The 21,562-nt window shown below is 43.0% G+C and overlaps 1 protein-coding gene across 1 annotated transcript; it reads right to left on the bottom strand.

The window, feature by feature from the left end:
• Nucleotides 1–7,969: 7,969 nt before the first annotated feature.
• LOC125548696 (expansin-A8) lies at nt 7,970–9,234 on the bottom strand. Its single transcript, XM_048712247.2, has 2 exons — nt 9,050–9,234; nt 7,970–8,950 (listed from the first exon to the last, which is right to left on the bottom strand). The coding sequence occupies exons 1-2, from the start codon at nt 9,171–9,173 to the stop codon at nt 8,325–8,327; spliced, it is 750 nt and encodes a 249-aa protein (XP_048568204.1). The 5' UTR covers nt 9,174–9,234; the 3' UTR covers nt 7,970–8,324.
• Nucleotides 9,235–21,562: the final 12,328 nt, after the last annotated feature.

The raw sequence follows: 21,562 nt of genomic DNA on the forward strand, positions 1-21,562 counted from the left end.
AGCAAAGGACAAGCCTGGACAAACTCTTATATAGAGAAAAGCGCTCCCGAGGACACATGGGAATATCGTGAAGCTAGGTTTCATCACGATCATATGATTCGCATTCGGTACTTTGATAATTTGGTATGTGGGTGGACCGGTGCTTGGGTACTGTCCTTACTTATGATTAACCTCTATTGCAAGCATCCGCAACTACAACAAAAGTATTAAGGTAAACCTAACCATAGCATGAAACATATGGATCCAAATCAGCCCCTTACGAAGCAACACATAAACTAGGGTTTACGCTTCTGTCACTCTAGTAACCCATCATCTACTTATTACTTCCCAATGCCTTCCTCTAGGCATAAATAATGGCGAAGTGTTATGTAGTCGACGTTCACATAACACCACTAGAGTAGAGACAACATACATCTCATCAAAATATCGAACGAATACCAAATTCACATGACTACTAATAGCAAGACTTCTCCCATGTCCTCAGGAACAAACGTAACTACTCACAAAGCATATTCATGTTCATAATCAGAGTGGTATTAATATGCATATAGGATCTGAACATATGATCTTCCACCAAATAAACCAACTAGCATCAACTACAAGGCGTAATTAACACTACTAGCAACCCACAGGTACCAATCCCGGACTTGAAGACAAGAATTGGATACAAGAGATGAACTAGGGTTTTGAGAGGAGATGGTGCTGGTGAAGATGTTGATGGAGATTGCCCTCTCCTGATGAGAGGAGCGTTGGTGATGACGATGGCGATGATTCCCCCCCCCCTCCCGGAGGGAAATTTCCCCGGCAGAACAGCTCCGCCAGAGCCCTAGATTGGTTCCGCCAAGGTTCTGCCTCGTGGAGGCGGAGTTTCGTCCAAGGAGATGGCTTATGATTTTTTTCTCATCAAAATACTTCATATAGCAGAAGATGGTCATCGGAGGGCCACCAGGGGGCCCACGAGGTAGGGGGGCGCGCCAGGGGGGTAGGGCGTGCCCCCCACCCTCGTGGGCAGGGTGTGGCCCCCTTGGTGAACTTCTTGCGCTCAGTATTTTTTATATATTCTGAAATTGACTTCCGTGAAGTTTCAGGACTTTTGGAGCTGTGCAGAATAGGTCTCTAATATTTGCTCATTTTCCAGCCTAGAATCCCAGCTGCCGGCATTCTCCCTCATTATGTAAACCTTGTAAAATAAGAGAGAATAAGCATAAGTATTGTGACATAATGTGTAATAACAGCCCATAATGCAATAAATATCGATATAAAAGCATGATGCAAAATGGACGTATCAGTCGGTGGAACCGGTCTCATGTGCATGGACATGTAAGGTTGGTCCGGGGACCTTCATCCCACAATACCGCTGAATCAAAATAAGACGTTGGTGGTAAGCAGTATGACTATCACCGCCCACAACTCTTTGTGTTCTACTCGTGCATATCATCTATGCATAGACCTGGCTCATGATGCCACTATTGGGAATCGTTACCGTTGCATGGAAAATGAAAAAAAATTCTACGCACATGTAATGATCTATCCATGGAGATGCATAGCAACAAGGGGGAGCGTGTGTCTATGTACCCTTGTAGACCGTAAGCCAAAGCGTTTCACAATGCGGTTGATGCAGTCGAACTTTCTTCGCGATCCAACTGATCTAGTACCGAATGTACGACACCTCCGTGTTCGGCACAGTTTAAGCTCGGTGACGTCCCTCGCCTTCTTGATCCCACAAGAAGTCGAGGTAGTAGATGAGTTCCATCAGCATGATAGCATGATGACGGTGATGGTGAAGTGATCTCCATAGGGCTTCACCTAAGCACTATGAAAATATGACCGGGGGTGTAAACAGTGGAGCGGGGCGCCGCACACGGCTAACAATTGATCTGGTGTGTGCTAGGCGCCCTCTCACACATATATATATAGGTGGGAGGGGGAGGGCAGAGGCCAGGGCATGCCCTAGGGCTGGCCGCCGGCCCCCTAGGGCCCTGCCTTGCCCTGCGCCTCCTACCATGTTTTCCCAAGGGGGAAGGAAGGAGGGGGAGAGAGAGAAGGAAGTGGGAATCCTAATCCACACTTTCCTTTCCCTCCCCACTTTCCTACTCCTCCTTGGCTGACCTGCTATGGGGGGTGTGTTTCCCCTCTTGGCCCATAAGGCCCATATCTTTTGCCGGGGGTGCCCGGAACCCCTTCCGGTGACCCGATAAGTACCCGGTACCCCCCGAAACACTTCTGGTGTCCGAATACCATCGTCCTATATATATATATATATCAGTATTTACCTCTCTTCCATTTCGAGACTCCTCATCATGTCCGTGATCTCATCCGGGACTCCAAACAATATTCGGTCACCAAATCACATAACTCATATAATACTATATCGTCATCAAACGTTAAGCGTGCAGACCCTACGGGTTCGAGAACTATGTAGACATGACCGAGACACCTCTCCAGACAATAACCAATAGCGGAACCTGGATGCCCATATTGTCTCCTACATATTCTACGAAGATATTTATCGATCGAACCGTTATGACAACATACGTAATTCCCTTTGTCCATCAGTATGTTACTTGACCGAGATTCGATCATTGGTATCTTCATACCTAGTTCAATCTCGTTACTGGCAAGTCTCTTTACTTGTTTTGTAATACATCACCTCGTGACTAACTCCTTAGTCATTTGCTTGCAAGCTTATGATGTGTACTACCGAGAGGGCCCAAAGATACCTCCCCGATACTCGGAGTAACAAATCCTAATCTTGATCTATGCCAAATCAACAAACACCTTCGAAGATACCTGTAGAGCATCTTTATAATCACCCAGTTTGTTGTGACGTTTGATAGAACACAAGGTATTCCTCTGGTATTCGGGAGTTGCATAATCTCATAGTCGGAGGAATATGTATTTGACATGAAGAAAGCAATAGCAATAAACTGAACAATCAATATGCTAAGCTAACGGATGGGTCTTGTCCATCACATCATTCTCCTAATGATGTGATCCTGTTATCAAATTACAACACATGTCCATGATTAGGAAACCTTAACCATCTTTGATCAACGAGCTAGTCTAGTAGAGGCTTACTAGGGACACGGTATTTGTTTATGTATTCACACATGTATTTAAGTTTCCGATCAATACAATTTTGGCATGAATAATAAACCTTTATCATGAATAAGGAAATATAAAATGACAACTTTATTATTGCCTCTAGGGCATATTTCCTTCAAAGATCTATTGCGAAAGAATAACAGAATATTGAGCCTACCAAGCAAGATGTTGAGAAATAGAAAGCTCTCGGCCTTGATGAAGGACGCTCGAAGAAGAAGCATGATAAAAATGCTGCTAGTACTTTAAAAATGCTGAAGAGGCCAGCTAGCGGAAAGAAAATGTTGTTGATGATGTTGATCCCGAAGATTCTTCTGAGGATGAAGATGATCCTCCAATCTACTCCGTAGGACATGTTTCGCCTTCAAAAAGTGAACTTCTGAAAATCACTTCCGAGGTGACACTACCAAGGCTCGAGAAGCCTACTCCACCTCCTCAGAAGCCGAAGAGGAAGACCCCAACCACCATTGTGATTATGAAGGCAGTGGTTGATACAAATCCTTCTGAAGCACATGGAGGATAATAGAAAAGATAAATAGAATTTGGTGAATGAGCTAAATCGCACTGAAAACAGAGCTCACCTTATTTATCTGATTGTCGGTGAAATTAAACGTACCTCTAGAAATTGCTTCGAAAGTTTTTATTTGAGAAGAAACTAACAAAGGCTGAAATCAAGCAGATATATGACTTTATGGATGTTCCAATGGATGCGCATCATCTTTAACAAAGTCACACTCCATCTCTTTTGACCCATGCTCCCAGACCTATTTGCTGAAGATTAGTCTGCAGAAAATTCTTGATGAATCTGAAGCAACATCGCCAACCTTTTGGTCTGCTAAGAATGTTGTGACACTAATTGCTAATGCCAATGCCAAGAAGGTTGTTGAAGATGATCCAACATGCCCAGATGAGCCACAATTGTTCGATAGAAATGAAGCTGAAGAAGACTCCGACGTAGGCGAAGACAATGTTGTCACCTAATAAGAGGAAACTTCTCCGCCAAGTGATTCAGGATCTTCAGGCGACGAGTTAGCTTCTACTGGACACGAAGTCCTTGGGTTTTTTCTTTCCTTTTGGCACCTGTTGACAAAAGAGGGGAGAAGACATCGAGTGACGATAGAATTGTAGGTTTTGTGATAGGTGGTTGCGAGTCTACAATACTTGCCTTACATTTTATTCTTATCGTGCTGTAAAATTCTCTTGAGCTTCTGGTATGTAATATTAATAACCCCTATCGTCTATCATTTCTCTCTCAAATCTATTTTACAGGTGGAATTATATCAGAGTTCACTTTTGGATCCACTATATTATCCCTGGACTATTATCTGATTAGCCTAATCCATTTATTCTCGAAGTTATGAATTATTCCTCCACCAAGCTTATTCAAAATATATGTAGGTTTATAGAATCATATATTTCATAAGATGCATGCATTTAGGGGGAGCTTAATTTATCTTCAAGATATTATCTCCGTCCCGAAATACTTGCCTCATATTTGTCTAGATAAGGAGCGTTAGATACATTCATATCTAACAAATCTAAAAGAAGTAATTTGGGACGAAGGGAGTATGTTTCTGTATTTTCTTTCCGCACATCACTTGTTACGCTCTATCTACTCCTCGATGCTAAACTGATATATAAGCAATCATCCAAAAAGGGGGAGATTATTGGTGTAATCAAGTGCCCCAAGAGTTTTGGAGAATGTTGGACAAAAACAGTGAGGGACTAATATGTTTGCTAGTGCACACAGAGAGAATAGGTCCCTAAGTTTATAGGATTTGCTATAAACTCAACAGATTATTATCCACGAAGAAGAGAAGAATGCTAAGGCAATCGAAGAGATTGCGTGTCGGAGATGACCCCCAAATATATTGCCGAGATGCTGCAATTACTATGCATGGAGTCCGAGAGAAATTGACCATAGCTGAGAAGAATGAAGACAAAGAAAAGACACAGTATCTTCTTTCATAATTCATTTTCTTTCTTTGAGTCATAGGACCACTATACTATTAAGAGGGGTTCAGTGTTTCAAGAATTTTGTCTTTATGATGCTTAACCAAAAAATATCCTAAGTGAGTTACGAGAAATCTCTTTATGCGAAAAGTAATTACTCGCCATCCAAAGAAGAAGTTCTTCTGGCTGCAAGAGAATTGCTCTAGCAGGGAAGGCAACTTTACTTGTTCCTCAAGTAAAGTTGCCATGTGCGTTTGAAATCCGACCGTTGGTAACGTGTCGGTTGGCCATTAGTTGGGCCACGTGCCCAAAATGGTAATTTCGCCCTCGAGATTGCTCCGGCTATAAATAGCCACCCTTGCCTCTCGTTATGGTCGGCTGCTCCATTTGATTTTTTGAGAAGTTTGTTTGAGAAATCCTCTTAGAAATATTTGAGTGAATCCACCAAGAGCTCAGAACCCCAGAGCACAAAAATTACATAGGGGTTGAGCGTCATTGAGATCTAAGTCGCTTTGAACTTCTTACTCTTTTATTACTCTTGAGAGCTGCTAACTCTCTAGACAGTCAGGTGTCTGTCTGAGTGACCAAACTTGTGTTCTCCTAAGTCAAAGTATGTGAAGGTTATGGAGATCACCTGAAGTATCTACCGATAGTAAATCGACACACGTTGACGAAATTGCTCAAGAAGAATATGACGGAGAGAGTTTTGCTCTTGTGTTCAATCACAAGTCCTCAGACCAGACATATCTCTTTTGTAGAAGAGTGAACTGGTTGAACAAATTTCTTGTCGCCATCAAGCACCATTGGTTCTATTTAACTTCCGCATTACTTTCTATAGTTTATTTTCAGTAGTGTTTCATTTCGTGATTTTTCTATCTGAGTCGTGATAGTTACGTTTTAGAGAGATATGCTTTCTATTCTATCATGATTTCTTTCCATAGTTGTTTTCTTTTGTAGAACTATATGTGTCTACTTTTATTTCGCGGTGTTGTGCCGAGAGTATTTAAGTTTCCAGAATAAATTTTAAACCTTCCATTCACCCCCTGGTGGATATACACCGGTCCTACACCCAATAATCTAGTACCCTGTACCATCTAACCATACGTGTATGGTTGAAGTTATACGATACAGACATGTATAGAATGCACCTCTATTCCCGGATTGGCAGCAACACACTAACTTTGAATAGCTTCACATACGGGGCCTTACATGGTGTCCCTTCTAAAATATGCGGATGAAGCACATGGAACATGATTTAAAAATAGTTGCAAGTATGAAGCTTATGTTTGTTATTTTTCAACAAGTCGCAAATGAGCTGTGATTTTCACGAGACTTGAAATCGGAAAACAAAGTCAAGTCATGTGCATGCAAGTCTTTTTATGGACTTTTTGGATGTTTGGAAATAATATTTTGAATATTACTCACACACCCGACTATGATACCACTTGTTAGAATAGGAAGCACACGGTGATCTACTGAGAATATGGGAAGTGACCACATGATTTGTTAATTGGTTCGGCGAACAAGCATGACTATGGTGCTCCTAATCTACATTGCTAGCACCACAACACTGGGCCACCGAGCATCGGCTCAGCCTTGACGGTTTCAGGTGCGAGTAGTTCGGGAAGGTTGCACGATAGCGCCGCCGGCCACGGTTAGCTGGTACATGCGGTTGGTTGGCAGTACATACAAGTGGGCCGTTGGTTAGAGGAGGGATATGTCACAACGGTTGTATTTCAACGCAAAAGTGAAGAGAATCGACTGAAAGTCAGGCAGAAATAAGCGACCTGTATTAAACGCTAGAGATTTGATTGAAGATAAATTACTCTTGAGATGTTGGACCCACAAATATAATCTTATGATCATATGCCACAAGAGAATTAATGGAAGCTAAGCACACAAACTTGGACAAGCAAAACAGAGATACAAACAAGGAAAAGAGGAGATACAACCTCAGATGAAATCACCGGGCCTGAGTTTTTGAGTACCCACAGATGAGTACCAACATTAACCTCACAAGATGTTAGAACTGTTGCCATGAAGTGTAGGTGCCACCGAACCACCAGTTGGACGGCGCAACATTGTCGGCCGTGACGACCCGGTTGTCGTCGGTCTGTACCCGGAAGGACACGCTCTGGCCGTTGAGGTAGGCATTGCTCTGCCAGCTGGCACCCCAATTCCTGCTCATTACCATCCAGTCAGTCTTGGACCCCTTAATCCACATTTGAGACACCACGCCACTACCGGCGACATTTGCCACCGTCACGAGCTCAAAGTAGTCGTTCTCGTTGATGGTGAACCTCATGCCCCCCACTCCTTTGACAGGGAACCCTCCTGTAGTTGACAGGCACAATACCGCGGATTAAACAGCATCATACCCATGTGCCGTTTTTCCCGAGCAAAGTACACGAGGCACTGCTTTCAAGTTCTCTTAGTGGATGGGATGTCTTGTACTGCGATGAAGTCCGGCCGGCCGGCAGACAGACTTGTGATGTTATTCAGTTATGCCGATGAAATATTGAAATGGCAAGATATCTGAACTTGTGAAGAGGATTGGGACCTTGTCCTTTCAAGTTTATCATAATTCAACTATACCAGCGTGACGATCTGTTTGGCGGTTAACGAAAATCCTTTCTTTAACACTATTCAGTTTTTTGGATTAATCATCAATCCTCGTTGGAGTTCTAACACTGGAATGAATGTTCAATCTTTGAACTGCTAGCACGTCATTGCTTACGCTGCAACCATTTTGGAGTACATCATTTGTGAGCAGTCTGACGCTAATCACTAATGCTCTCGTGTGTGATATAAAGATTGTATTATTTTAATTTACGTTTAGAGTCGTGTCGTGATATCTTCTCGTGATTCTTCGATCTTGATCGTGTACATTTGTGTATATGATTAATGCACGATTAACTTTGAGACGTCACATATATAGAAGAATGTCATTGGATACAGGAGGAAGAAGTGGGAGGACGAAACTGTCCAAGCCGTTGGATTTCAACCCAAAAGAAAAGAAAGTCAACTACAATTCAAGCACAAACAGGCGACCCCATATTAAACAGCTCCACCTCTTCGGATGTTGGGCACACACATATAATCTTATGATCTTACGACACAAGAGAATTAATAGAAGCCAAGTACAAAAACTTGGACAGGCAAAACAGAGATACAAAGAAACAAAAGAGGAGATACAGCCTCAGATGAAATCATCGGGCCAGACTATTTGAGTACCCTTGACTGAGTACCTACATCAACCTCGCAAGATATTAGAACTGCTGCCACGAAGTGTAGGTGCCACCGAACCACCAGTTGTACGGCGCAACATTGTCGGCCGTGATGACCCGTCCGTCGTCGGTCTGTACCCTGAAGGATATACTCTGGCCGTTGAGGTAGGCATTGCTCTGCCAGCTAGCACCCCAGTTCCTGCTCATTACCATCCAGTCAGTTTTGGACCCCTTGATCCACATTTGGGACACCACGCCGCTACCGCCGACATTTGCCACCGTCACGAGCTCAAAGTAGTCGTTCCCGTTGATGGTGAACCTCATGCCCCCACTCCTTTGGCAGGGAACCCTCCTGTAGTTGACGGGCACAATGCCGGCTTGATAGACGGCGATGGTCTCCCACGCGGGCTGCGACATGTCGAAGTGCTGCCGCGGCGGGTTGCACCATCCGCCGTTGTCGCTGGCCAGGGCGTAGTTGGGCGGGCAGAAGTTGGTTGCCGTGATGGTGATGGACGTGCCCTGTTTGCACGACGGCGTCTTGCTTGCGTCGCAGGTGATGGTGAAGCACATGCCGCACGATGCGCCGTTGTTGAAGAGCGCCGTGCTCAACGCGGCTGAATTGACCCCGTACCCGGCGTTGTACAAGTTTCCGTACCCGCACGCACCACCTGCATATTTGTGTAAGTTGCGTCCTGCTTAGTAAAAGAAGATCCAGGATCTGCGGCATCCAAATAATGCATGCAGCTCAAGCATAAAAGAAACCTTACCCATGGTGTCCGACGCGTCGCTGCCGCCATAGAATGTAGCAAATGCAGGCGTCCATTGAGCAACGGAGGCCTTGAATGCAAAGGCCAACAAAGTGGTGAAAAGAAGCAGAGAAGGAGTCTCCATTTCAATTTCAGAGTACACCTAGTAAGTAATGTAGCAAGGCAGGCAAGTCCTCAAGGTTTTTGTCTTGTGCTTTGCAATGGTAATGGCGTCCCTATTTATAGTGTTCATATCATCAGAGCTTGTGTGTTGGTTGCTAATAATTGTAAGCTTGATTGATTATGGAGATTTTATATGTGATGATTTTCGTTAGGATTGGTCAGCATAACAATTATTGGGTTGAACATGCCTTGATTTGCTCGGGATGGCCGTTAGCTCTTGACGGTTAAGACTTAAGACACGGATACGCTGATTAAACAGAATCATACCCATGTGCCGTTTCCCCCTAGCAAAATACAGGAGTCAGGAGGCACTTTTGAAGTTCTCTTAGTGGATGGGATGTCTTGTATTGCGATGAAGCATGAACTTCTAGTAGGCCGGCCGGCAACAGACGTATGATCTTTATCAGAAAAAACAAAGTAAAGACAGACTTTTGATGTTATTCGGTGAACTTGTGAAGAGGATTAACGTTGTCCTTCAAAGTTTATCAGAATTCAGTTATGTGAGCGTGACCATTTGTTAGACCATGATGGAAAAACATTCTTTTAACACTATTCAGTTGTTTCCAATAATCAAATGATTTGTTTGTAACTTAGGAGGATGCGATAAGGTTAAATCTCAGATTTTATTTCAAGTTCGAACACTAGAATGAATATTCAAACTCTGAACTGCTAGCACGTCATTGCTTACAACTACAACCATTTTGGAGTACAATTTGTGAGCATACCTGACAGTCTTACGGTAATCAGTCATGCTCTCATGAGGCTACGTGTGAACACTATTATACCATATCAGGTGTACATATGGATTAATTGTGTGGACAATCCATAGTCAACCCCATAACCACCGTTCCTTTCAGTTAGAACATGCATGTCAGGCTAACAAAGTCTTGGGTAATCATGTGCAAGTACATTTTAATCCACCGATCAACAATCAGGCATGTGATAATTGCACTTGCTTAAGTTAAATAATTCTGAAAAAATAGACAAGTACATTAGGATGTTTTTTTACGGAAAAGTAGGATGTATACTGCATTGGTGTAAATTTTCATGATGAAAATACACATATGTGTGCTACACAAAGCAAATCATGAACTTTTATGGTGAACAGTATACATGGTAGAAACACATGATTATTTTTTGTGTAGCTCACATAAAACTTATTTACCGTGAAAATTTACAAACATTTAATATACATCCTTATGTGTATGTTTTTTGTCAATTTTTTTGAAACAAAAAAGATGATTTTTGATTATTTATTAATTCAGCCTCCATGGAGGTCGGGATCCATTAGTGATTTCCGGTACACACCATGATATTAAAACAATTTCTGAAGCGCTCTCGGGATCCATGTTATGAGTGTATTCAAATTGCGGGCATGTGTATGTGATGATCAAGATTGGTGGAGCGTGGAGAATGAAAAGAAAAAAGATGGCTTGGTTTGCTTGGGATAAATTGATTCTCCCTAAATTCCAAGGTGACATGAGCTTGAGAGACATAAGGTTATTTGAAGTGTTCTAGTAATGGTCATAGTGTATTTAGAGCGAACCACTATAGATCACCTGATAGTGTATTATGGATAATCCTGATAATGTTTAAAGTGTTGTAATAATGATTCTGCCATAACTTCAAGACAACCGAGTGCTATCTGCTTGCTTGGTCTGACCTCGCTCGTCTTACACTCGGTGATCCGTTTGTATTCATGTGGACACGATGCAATCCGGAAAGCCAGATCTTATAGACAGTTGCAACACTAGGAAGAGCACCTTTTAACTTGATGGTTACTATGAGAGATCACCCTAATAATTGTCTACTGCTCAATCAAAGGGTGCAAACAACAAAAGGGTAAATATCTCACTCAATTCGTAATAGCATGATATGGTATAGCCCTGGGCGCCGAGAAGTCTCTGCGGTCTTCTTGCATCTAAAGTTGAAACATCGTCGTGGCGGTAGAAAAATCATTGCCGTGGCAGCCGTTTCAAAAATGTTGTCATGGCGCCAAATTCAGAAAACATTGTCGTGGCGACCATTTCAAAAATGTTGTCGCGGCACCAATTTCAGAAAACGTCATGGCATGAAAATTTCAGCACCTCCTCCCTGCGCCTGGTGAAGCTTCGGGTCTTCCGTGTACACTTGCCACCATCACCCATAACACGTAGGCTCTTTCTAGATCTATTACATTAAAATGGCAATCCGGTGGCTCCGGCCATCATGCCGTGACACGCAGGCCACTTAACATTACAATATATAACCATCTCATACATAAAATCATTATCATGACGAAGGCTATACCACATCATATGCAAACCTGCAAAACCAAGTTAGATGTCCTCTAATCGGTTTGGCAAATTTTATTTACGTGGCTTCTAGGGTTTACGGATAAAACTAGCTACCTACATACACAATCAAGGTGACAATTCTTGTTGCTAGATTAATTTTGAGGTGTGTGAGGGAAGAGACTTAATTAAAAATCTCTAGCCCCACACTAAACTTCGTCAAATACGCATGAGCCCCTAGAAGATCGTTCATCTTCATCGCCCTCTTGTGCACGCAATGGTTCACTATTCTTGACTATGATGAAGCCCAAGGAACTGTCAGCAGATCGTCGACGGGCAGAGCCGATCAATTGTCAGAAATTTGTACAAAGCTACATCATGCAGCCAATGAACTGAACCGAAGAAACACTCGTGGGAAGCATAGCAAGAACATCAAAGCATCGCATCCACATGTAATCTAGATCGAAACCTGCATCTACTCATAGAACAACTCATGATGCCATTTTTGGGAAACATAGTAGAAAACAAAAAAAGCCCTACGATCAACTAGGAACAATATAAAGATGCATATAAGGTTTGGATCACGATTGTTACCGACAACGGAGTGCAGCGGAACTAGATGAGTCAGTGTAGATCGTACTTGGAGTCCCTCAAACCGTAGATGAATGATCCCGCGAATGCCCACGAACGATCCCACAGACGGAAGACCGAAAGCACGGCCTCTCTACTTGGTTCCAAGCATACGGCCTTCATGATCCGGCAGCGCTTCGCCGTCCAGAGCTAATCGTCGCTAGATAGTTAAAGCGAGGAGATTAGAACCACACTGGGCTTCTAATTATGAAGATTAGAGGAACTAGGTCTAGCTCTAATTAGATCAATTAGGGTCAACTAGAACTAGATGAACTAGAGGAGGCTCCAAAACTTGTGTGTTCAAAGGGCCAACGTCCTTAAGTATATGTAGGTTGGAGGGAGGGGAGAGGGGGCGCCCAAGGGGGAGGAAAACCTCCCCTTTGGATGGCCAAGGAGGGGGAAATCCCCTCCAATTCGGCCTCCCCTTTCCTTCTATTGGGCCCAAGTGGCCCAATTCTCCTTCCACCACTTGGCCTTTTAAGGCCCGTTGATAGTAAATTAAATATAAAACCTCCTAACAATTACTGGAGTCTTTATTATTAATTTAACATCATTGGAAACATTTTCCACCTATATATTATTTATCGGGAATATCCGATACTTCCCGATAAGCTCTAAAACCCTTCGGGTGACCCCGAAACACTTCCGGTTCCTCTCGGAACTATTCAAAATATTAACATAACAATTTAACAAATAAATCCTTGATACTCTCATCCAACTAACACTCGGTAGATTTTGATTATCTTAAGCTTGTGACCCTGTAGGTTCGGTAAAACATAGACATGAACGAACACCCTTCATTCAGTGACCGATAACGGAACCGTGGACGTCCATATCAATCGCTATGACAACACGAATGACATGAAGGAAATATGCCCTAGAGGCAATAATAAAGTTGTCATTTATATTTCCTTATATCATGATAAATGTTTATTATTCATGCTAGAATTGTATTAACCGGAAACTTGATACATGTGTGAATACATAGACAAAATAGAGTGTCCCTAGTATGCCTCTACTTGACTAGCTCGTTAATCAAAGATGGTTAAGTTTCCTGACCATAGACATGTATTGTCATTTGATGAATGAGATCACATCGTTAGGAGAATGATGTGATGGACAAGACCCATCCGTTAGCTTAGCATAATGATCGTTAAGTTTTATTGCTATTGTTTTCTTCATGACTTATACATATTCCTTTGACTATGAGATTATGCAACTCCCGAATACCAGAGGAACACCTTGTGTGCTATCAAAGGTCACAACATAACTGGGTGATTATAAAGATGCTCTACAGGTGTCTCTGAAGGTGTTTGTTGGGTTGGCATAGATCGGGATTAGGATTTGTCACTCTGAGTATCGGAGAGGTATCTCTGGGCCCTCTCAGTAATGCACATCACGATAAGCCTTGCAACTAATGTGACTAATTATTTAGTTGTGGGATGATGCATTACAGAGCGAGTAAAGAGACTTGCCAGTAACGAGATTGAACTAGGTATGAAGATACCGATGATCGAATCTCGGGCAAGTAACATACTGATGACAAAGGGAATAACGTATGTTGTCATTGCGGTTTGACCAATAAAGATCTTCGTAGAATATGTAGGGACCAATATGAGCATCCAAGTTCCGTTGTTGGTTATTGATCGGAGATGTGTCTCAGTCATGTCTACAAAGTTCTCAAACCCGTAGGGTCCGCACGCTTAACATTCGATGATGATTTGTATTATGAGTAATGTGTTTCGTGACCGAAGATTGTTTGGAGTCCTGGATGAGGTCACGGACATGACGAGGAGTCTCAAAGTAGTTGAGAGGTGAAGATTGATATTTTGGACGATAGTATTCGAACATCGGAAGGCTTCGCAGTGTTTCGGGTATTTATCGGAGTACCGGGAGGTTACCGGACCCCCCCCCCCCGGGGGGGGAGTAATGGGCCAACATGGTCCATAGGGGAGAGAGAGGGCAGCCCACAAGGGGTGCCTCCCATGGGTGTACGAATTGGACAAGGGGAGTTCCTTCTCCCTCTCCCTCTCCTTCCCTTTTCCCCCTCCGAAAGAAAGGAAGGGGGCCGACTAGGACTAGGAGTCCAAGTCGGTTCCCACCCCCATGGCACGCCCCCTATGCCCGGCCTCCTCCCTCTCCTCCATTATATACGGGGGCAGGGGGCACCCCAAAGCACATCAATTGTTCTCTTAGCCGTATGCGGTGGCCCCCTCCACAGTTTACTCGTCCGATCATATTGTCGTAGTGCGTAGGCGAAGCCCTACGCGGATCACATCACCATCATCGTCACCACGCCGTCGTGCTGACGAAACTCTCCCTCGACACTTTGCTAGATCAAGAGTTCGAGGGACGTCATCGAGCTGAACATGTGCTGAACTCGGAGGTGTCGTACATTCGGTGCTTGATTGGTTGGATCACTGATATTTCTCCAACGTATCTATAATTTTTGATTGTTCCATGCTGTTTTATTATCAATCTTGGATGTTTTATAATCATTTTATAGTCATTTTATATCATCTTTTGGTACTAACTGAAGGAAATATGCCCTAGAGGCAATAATAAAGTTATTATTTATTTCCTTATACCATGATAAATGTTTATTATTCATGCTAGAATTGTATTAACCGGAAACATAATACATGTGTGAATACATAGACAAACAAAGTGTCACTAGTATGCCTCTACTTGACTAACTCGTTAATCAAAGATGGTTATGTTTCCTAACCATGAACAAGTGGTTGTTATTTGATTAACGGGATCACATCATTAAGTGAATGATCTGATTGACATGACCCATTCCATTAGCTTAGCACCCGATCGTTTAGTATGTTGCTATTGCTTTCTTCATGACTTATACATGTTCCTATGACTATGAGATTATGCAACTCCCGTGTGCCAGAGGAACACTTTGTGTGCTACCAAACGTCACAACGTAACTGGGTGATTATAAAGGAGCTCTACAGGTGTCTCCAAAGGTACATGTTGGGTTGGCGTATTTCGAGATTAGGATTTGTCACTCCGATTGTCGGAGAGGTATCTCTGGGCCCTCTCGGTAATGCACATCACTTAAGCCTTGCAAGCATTGCAACTAATGAGTTAGTTGCGGGATGATGTATTACAGAACGAGTAAAGAGACTTGCCGGTAACGAGATTGAACTAGGTATTTGGAATACCGACGATCGAATCTCGGGCAAGTAACATACCGATGACAAAGGGAACAACGTATGTTGTTATGCGGTCTGACCGATAAAGATCTTCGTAGAATATGTAGGAGCCAATATGGGCATCCAGGTCCCGCTATTGGTTATTGACCGGAGACATGTCTCGGTCATGTCTAATTGTTCTCGAACCCGTAGGGTCCGCACGCTTAAGGTTACGATGACAGTTATATTATGAGTTTATGCATTTTGATGTACCGAAGGTTGTTCGGAGTCCCGGATGTGATCACGGACATGACGAGGAGTCTCGAAATGGTCGAGACATAAAGATTGATATATTGGAAGCCTATGTTTGGATATCGGAAGTGTTCCGAGTGAAATCGGGATTTTACCGGAGTACCGGGAGGTTAGCGGAACCCCCCGGGAGATATATGGGCCATAGTGGGCCTTAGTGGAAAAGAGAAGAGGCAGCCCAACATGGGCCGCGCGCCCCTCCCCTCCCTTGGTCCGAATAGGACAAGGAGAGGGGGCCGGCCCCTCTCTCTCCTTTCCCTCCTCCGCGAATCCTATACCAACTAGGATTGGGGGGGGGGGAATCCTAATCCCAGAGGGAGTAGGACTCTCCTGGCGCGCCTCTCCATGGCCGGCCGCACCCCCCTCCCTTAGTCCTTTATATACGGAGGCAGGGGCACCCCAGAAACACACAAGTTGATCCACGTGATCATATTCTTAGCCGTGTGCGGTGCCCCCTTCCACCATAGTCCTCGATAATATTGTAGCGGAGTTTAGGCGAAGCCCTACTGCAGTAGTACATCAAGATCGTCACCACGCCGTCGTGCTGACGGAACTCTTCCCCGACACTTTGCTGGATCGGAGTCCGGGGATCGTCATCGAGCTGAACGTGTGCTAGAACTCGGAGGTGCCATAGTTTCGGTGCTTGATCGGTCGGACCGTGGAGACGTACGACTACATCAACCAAACGCTTCCGTTGTCGATCTACAAGGTACGTAGATCATACTCTCCCCTCTCGTTGCTATGCATCACCATGATCTTGTGTGTGCGTAGGAATTTTTTTGAAATTACTACGTTCCCCAACAGTGGCATCCGAGCCTAGGTTTTATATGTTGATGTTATATGAACGAGTAGAACACAAGTGAGTTGTGGGCGATATAAGTCATACTGCTTACCAGCATGTCATACTTTGGTTCGGCGGTATTGTTGGATGAAGCGGCCCAGACCGACATTACGCGTACGCTTACGCGAGACCGGTTCTCCCGACGTGCTTTGCACAAAGGTGGCTTGTGGGTGACAGTTTCTCCAACTTTAGTTGAACCAAGTGTGGCTACGCCCGGTCCTTGCGAAGGTTAAAACAGAACCAACTTGACAAACTATCATTGTGGTTTTGATGCGTAGGTAAGATTAGTTCTTGCTTAAGCCCGTAGCAGCCACGTAAAACTTGCAACAACAAAGTAGAGGACGTCTAACTTGTTTTTGCAGGGCATGTTGTGATGTGATATGGTCAAGACATGATGCTAAATTTTGTTGTATGAGATGATCATGTTTTGTAACCGAGTTATCGGCAACTGGCAGGAGCCATATGGTTGTCGCTTTATTGTATGCAATGCAATCGCGCTGTAATGCTTTACTTTATCACTAAACGGTAGCGATAGTCGTGGAAGCACAAGCTCGCCATAATGATGTTCACCAATGAAATTACTCCATCTCACGTGATGATCGGACATGGTTTAGTTGATTTGGATCACGTAATCACTTAGAGGATTAGAGGGATGTCTATCTAAGTGGGAGTTCTTTAAGTAAATTAACTGAACTTAAATTTATCATGAAACTTAGTACCTAATAAGTATCTTGCTTGTTTATGCTTGTTTGTAGATAGATGGCTCGTGCTGTTGTTCCGTTGAATTTTAATGCGTTCCTTGAGAAAGCAAAGTTGAAAGATGATGGTAGCAATTACACGGACTGGGTCCGTAACTTGAGGATTATCCTCATTGCTGCACAGAAGAATTACGTCCTGGAAGCACCACTGGGTGCCAGGCCTGCTGCAGGAGCAACGCCGGATGTTATGAACGTCTGGCAGAGCAAAGCTGATGACTACTCAATAGTTCAGTGTGCCATGCTTTACGGCTTAGAATCGAGACTTCAACGACTTTTTGAACGTCATGGAGCATATGAGATGTTCCACGAGTTGAAGTTAATATTTCAAGAAAATGCCCGGATTGAGAGATATGAAGTCTCCAATAAGTTCTATAGCTGCAAGATGGAGGAGAACAGTTCTGTCAGTGAGCATATACTCAAAATGTCTGGGTATAATAATCACTTGATTCAATTGGGAGTTAATCTTCCAGATGATTGCGTCATTGACAGAATTCTCCAATCACTGCCACCAAGCTACAAGAGCTTCGTGATGAACTATAATATGCAAAGGATGAACAAGACTATTCCCGAGCTCTTCGCAATGCTAAAAGCTGCGGAGGTAGAAATCAAAAAGGAGCATCAAGTGTTGATGGTCAACAAGACCACTAGTTTCAGGAAAAAGGGCAAAGGGAAGAAGAAGGGGAACTTCAAAAAGAACGGCAAGCAAGTTGCTACTCAAGAGAGGAAACCCAAACCTGGACCTAAGCCTGAAACTGAGTGCTTCTACTGCAAGCAGACTGGTCACTGGAAGCGGAACTGCCCCAAGTATTTGGCGGATAAGAAGGATGGCAAGGTGAACAAAGGTATATGTGATATACATGTTATTGATGTGTACCTTACTAATGCTCGCAGTAGCACCTGGGTATTTGATACTGGTTCTGTTGCTAATATTTGCAACTCGAAACAGGGACTACGGATTAAGCGAAGATTGGCAAAGGACGAGGTGACGATGCGCGTGGGAAACGGTTCCAAAGTCGATGTGATCGCAGTCGGCACGCTACCTCTACATCTACCTTCGGGATTAATATTAGACCTAAATAATTGTTATTTGGTGCCAGCGTTAAGCATGAACATTATATCTGGATCTTGTTTAATGCGAGACGGTTATTCATTTAAATCTGAGAATAATGGTTGTTCTATTTATATGAGTAATATCTTTTATGGTCATGCACCCTTAAAGAGTGGTCTATTTTTATTAAATCTCGATAGTAGTAATACACATATTCATAGTGTTGAAGCCAAAAGATGCAGAGTTGATAATGATAGTGCAACTTATTTGTGGCATTGCCGTTTAGGTCATATCGGTGTAAAGCGCATGAAGAAACTCCATACTGATGGACTTTTGGAATCACTTGATTATGAATCACTTGGTACTTGCGAACCTTGCCTCATGGGCAAGATGACTAAAACACCGTTCTCCGGTACTATGGAGAGAGCAACAAATTTGTTGGAAATCATACATACAGATGTATGTGGCCCGATGAATATTGAGGCTCGTGGCGGATATCGTTATTTTCTCACCTTCACAGATGACTTAAGCAGATATGGGTATATCTACTTAATGAAACATAAGTCTGAAACGTTTGAAAAGTTCAAAGAATTTCAGAGTGAAGTTGAAAATCATCGTAACAAGAAAATAAAATTTCTACGATCTGATCGTGGAGGAGAATATTTGAGTTACGAGTTTGGTGTACATTTGAAACAATGTGGAATAGTTTCGCAACTCACGCCACCCGGAACACCACAGCGTAATGGTGTGTCCGAACGTTGTAATCGTACTTTACTAGATATGGTGTGATCTATGATGTCTCTTACTGATTTACCGCTATCGTTTTGGGGAAACACTCTAGAGACGGCCGCATTCACGTTAAATAGGGCACCATCAAAATCCGTTGAGATGACACCTTATGAACTGTGGTTTGGCAAGAAACCAAAGTTGTCGTTTCTGAAAGTTTGGGGCTGCGATGCTTATGTGAAAAAGCTTCAACCTGATAAGCTCGAACCCAAATCGGAGAAATGTGTCTTCATAGGATATCCAAAGGAGACTATTGGATACACCTTCTATCACAGATCCGAAGGCAAGACTTTTGTTGCTAAATTCGGAAACTTTCTAGAGAAGGAGTTTCTCTCGAAAGAAGTGAGTGGGAGGAAAGTAGAACTTGACGAGGTAACTGTACCTGCTCCCTTATTGGAAAGTAGTGCATCATAGAAAACTGTTTCAGTGACACCTACACCAGTTAGTGAGGAAGCTAATGATAATGATCATGAAACTTCAGAACAAAATACTACTGAACCTCGTAGATCAACCAGAGTAAGATCCGCACCAGAGTGGTACGGTAATCCTGTTCTGGAAGTCATGCTACTAGATCATGATGAACCTACGAACTATGAAGAAGCGATGGTGAGCCCAGATTCCGCAAAGTGGCTTGAAGCCATGAAATCTGAGATGGGATCCATGTATGAGAACAAAGTATGGACTTTGGTTGACTTGCCCGATGATCGGCAAGCAATTGAGAATAAATGGATCTTCAAGAAGAAGACTGACGCCGACGGTAATATTACTGTCTACAAAGCTCGACTTGTCGCAAAAGGTTTTCGGCAAGTTCAAGGGATTGACTACGATGAGACCTTCTCACCCGTAGCGATGCTTAAGTCTGTCCGAATCATGTTAGCAATTGCCGCATTTTATGATTATGAAATTTGGCAGATGGATGTCAAAACTGCATTCCTGAATGGATTTCTGGAAGAAGAGTTGTATATGATGCAACCAGAAGGTTTTGTCGATCCAAAGGGAGCTAACAAAGTGTGCAAGCTCCAGCGATCCATTTATGGACTGGTGCAAGCCTCTCGGAGTTGGAATAAACGTTTTGATAGTGTGATCAAAGCATTTGGTTTTATACAGACTTTTGGAGAAGCCTGTATTTACAAGAAAGTGAGTGGGAGCTCTGTAGCATTTCTGATATTATATGTGGATGACATATTACTAATTGGAAATGATGTAGAATTTCTGGATAGCATAAAGGGATACTTGAATAAGAGTTTTTCAATGAAAGACCTCGGTGAAGCTGCTTACATATTAGGCATTAAAATCTATAGAGATAGATCAAGACGCTTAATTGGACTTTCACAAACCACATACCTTGACAAAGTTTTGAAGAAGTTCAAAATGAATCAAGCAAAGAAAGGGTTCTTGCCTGTGTTACAAGGTGTGAAGTTGAGTAAGACTCAATGCCCGACCATTGCAGAAGATAGAGAGAATATGAAAGATGTTCCCTACGCTTCAGCCATAGGCTCTATCATGTATGCAATGCTGTGTACTAGACCTGATGTGTGCCTTGCTATAAGTCTAGCAGGGAGGTACCAAAGTAATCCAGGAGTGGATCACTGGACAACGGTCAAGAACATCCTGAAATACCTGAAAAGGACTAAGGATATGTTTCTCATATATGGAGGTGACAAAGAGCTCATCGTAAAAGGTTATGTTGATGCAAGCTTTGACACTGATCCGGACGATTCTAAATCGCAAACCGGATATGTGTTTACATTAAACGGTGGAGCTGTCAGTTGGTGCAGTTCTAAACAAAGCGTTGTAGCGGGATCTACATGTGAAGCGGAGTACATAGCTGCTTCGGAAGCAGCAAATGAAGGAGTCTGGATGAAGGAGTTCATATCCGATCTAGGTGTCATACCAAGTGCATCGGGTCCAATGAAAATCTTTTGTGACAATACTGGTGCAATTGCCTTGGCAAAGGAATCCAGATTTCACAAGAGAACCAAGCACATCAAGAGACGCTTCAATTCCATCCGGGATCTAGTCCAGGTGGGAGACATAGAGATTTGCAAGATACATACGGATCTGAATATTGCAGACCCGTTGACTAAGCCTCTTCCACGAGCAAAACATGATCAGCACCAAGGCTCCATGGGTGTTAGAATCATTACTGTGTAATCTAGATTATTGACTCTAGTGCAAGTGGGAGACTGAAGGAAATATGCCCTAGAGGCAATAATAAAGTTATTATTTATTTCCTTATATCATGATAAATGTTTATTATTCATGCTAGAATTGTATTAACCGGAAACATAATACATGTGTGAATACATAGACAAACAAAGTGTCACTAGTATGCCTCTACTTGACTAGCTCGTTAATCAAAGATGGTTATGTTTCCTAACCATGAACAAGTGGTTGTTATTTGATTAACGGGATCACATCATTAAGTGAATGATCTGATTGACATGACCCATTCCATTAGCTTAGCACCCGATCGTTTAGTATGTTGCTATTGCTTTCTTCATGACTTATACATGTTCCTATGACTATGAGATTATGCAACTCCCGTGTGCCAGAGGAA

This window comes from Triticum urartu, chromosome 3A, assembly GCF_056163025.1.
Source record: "Triticum urartu cultivar PI428250 chromosome 3A, HENAU_Tu73, whole genome shotgun sequence".
Classification (NCBI taxonomy): Eukaryota; Viridiplantae; Streptophyta; class Magnoliopsida; order Poales; family Poaceae; genus Triticum; species Triticum urartu.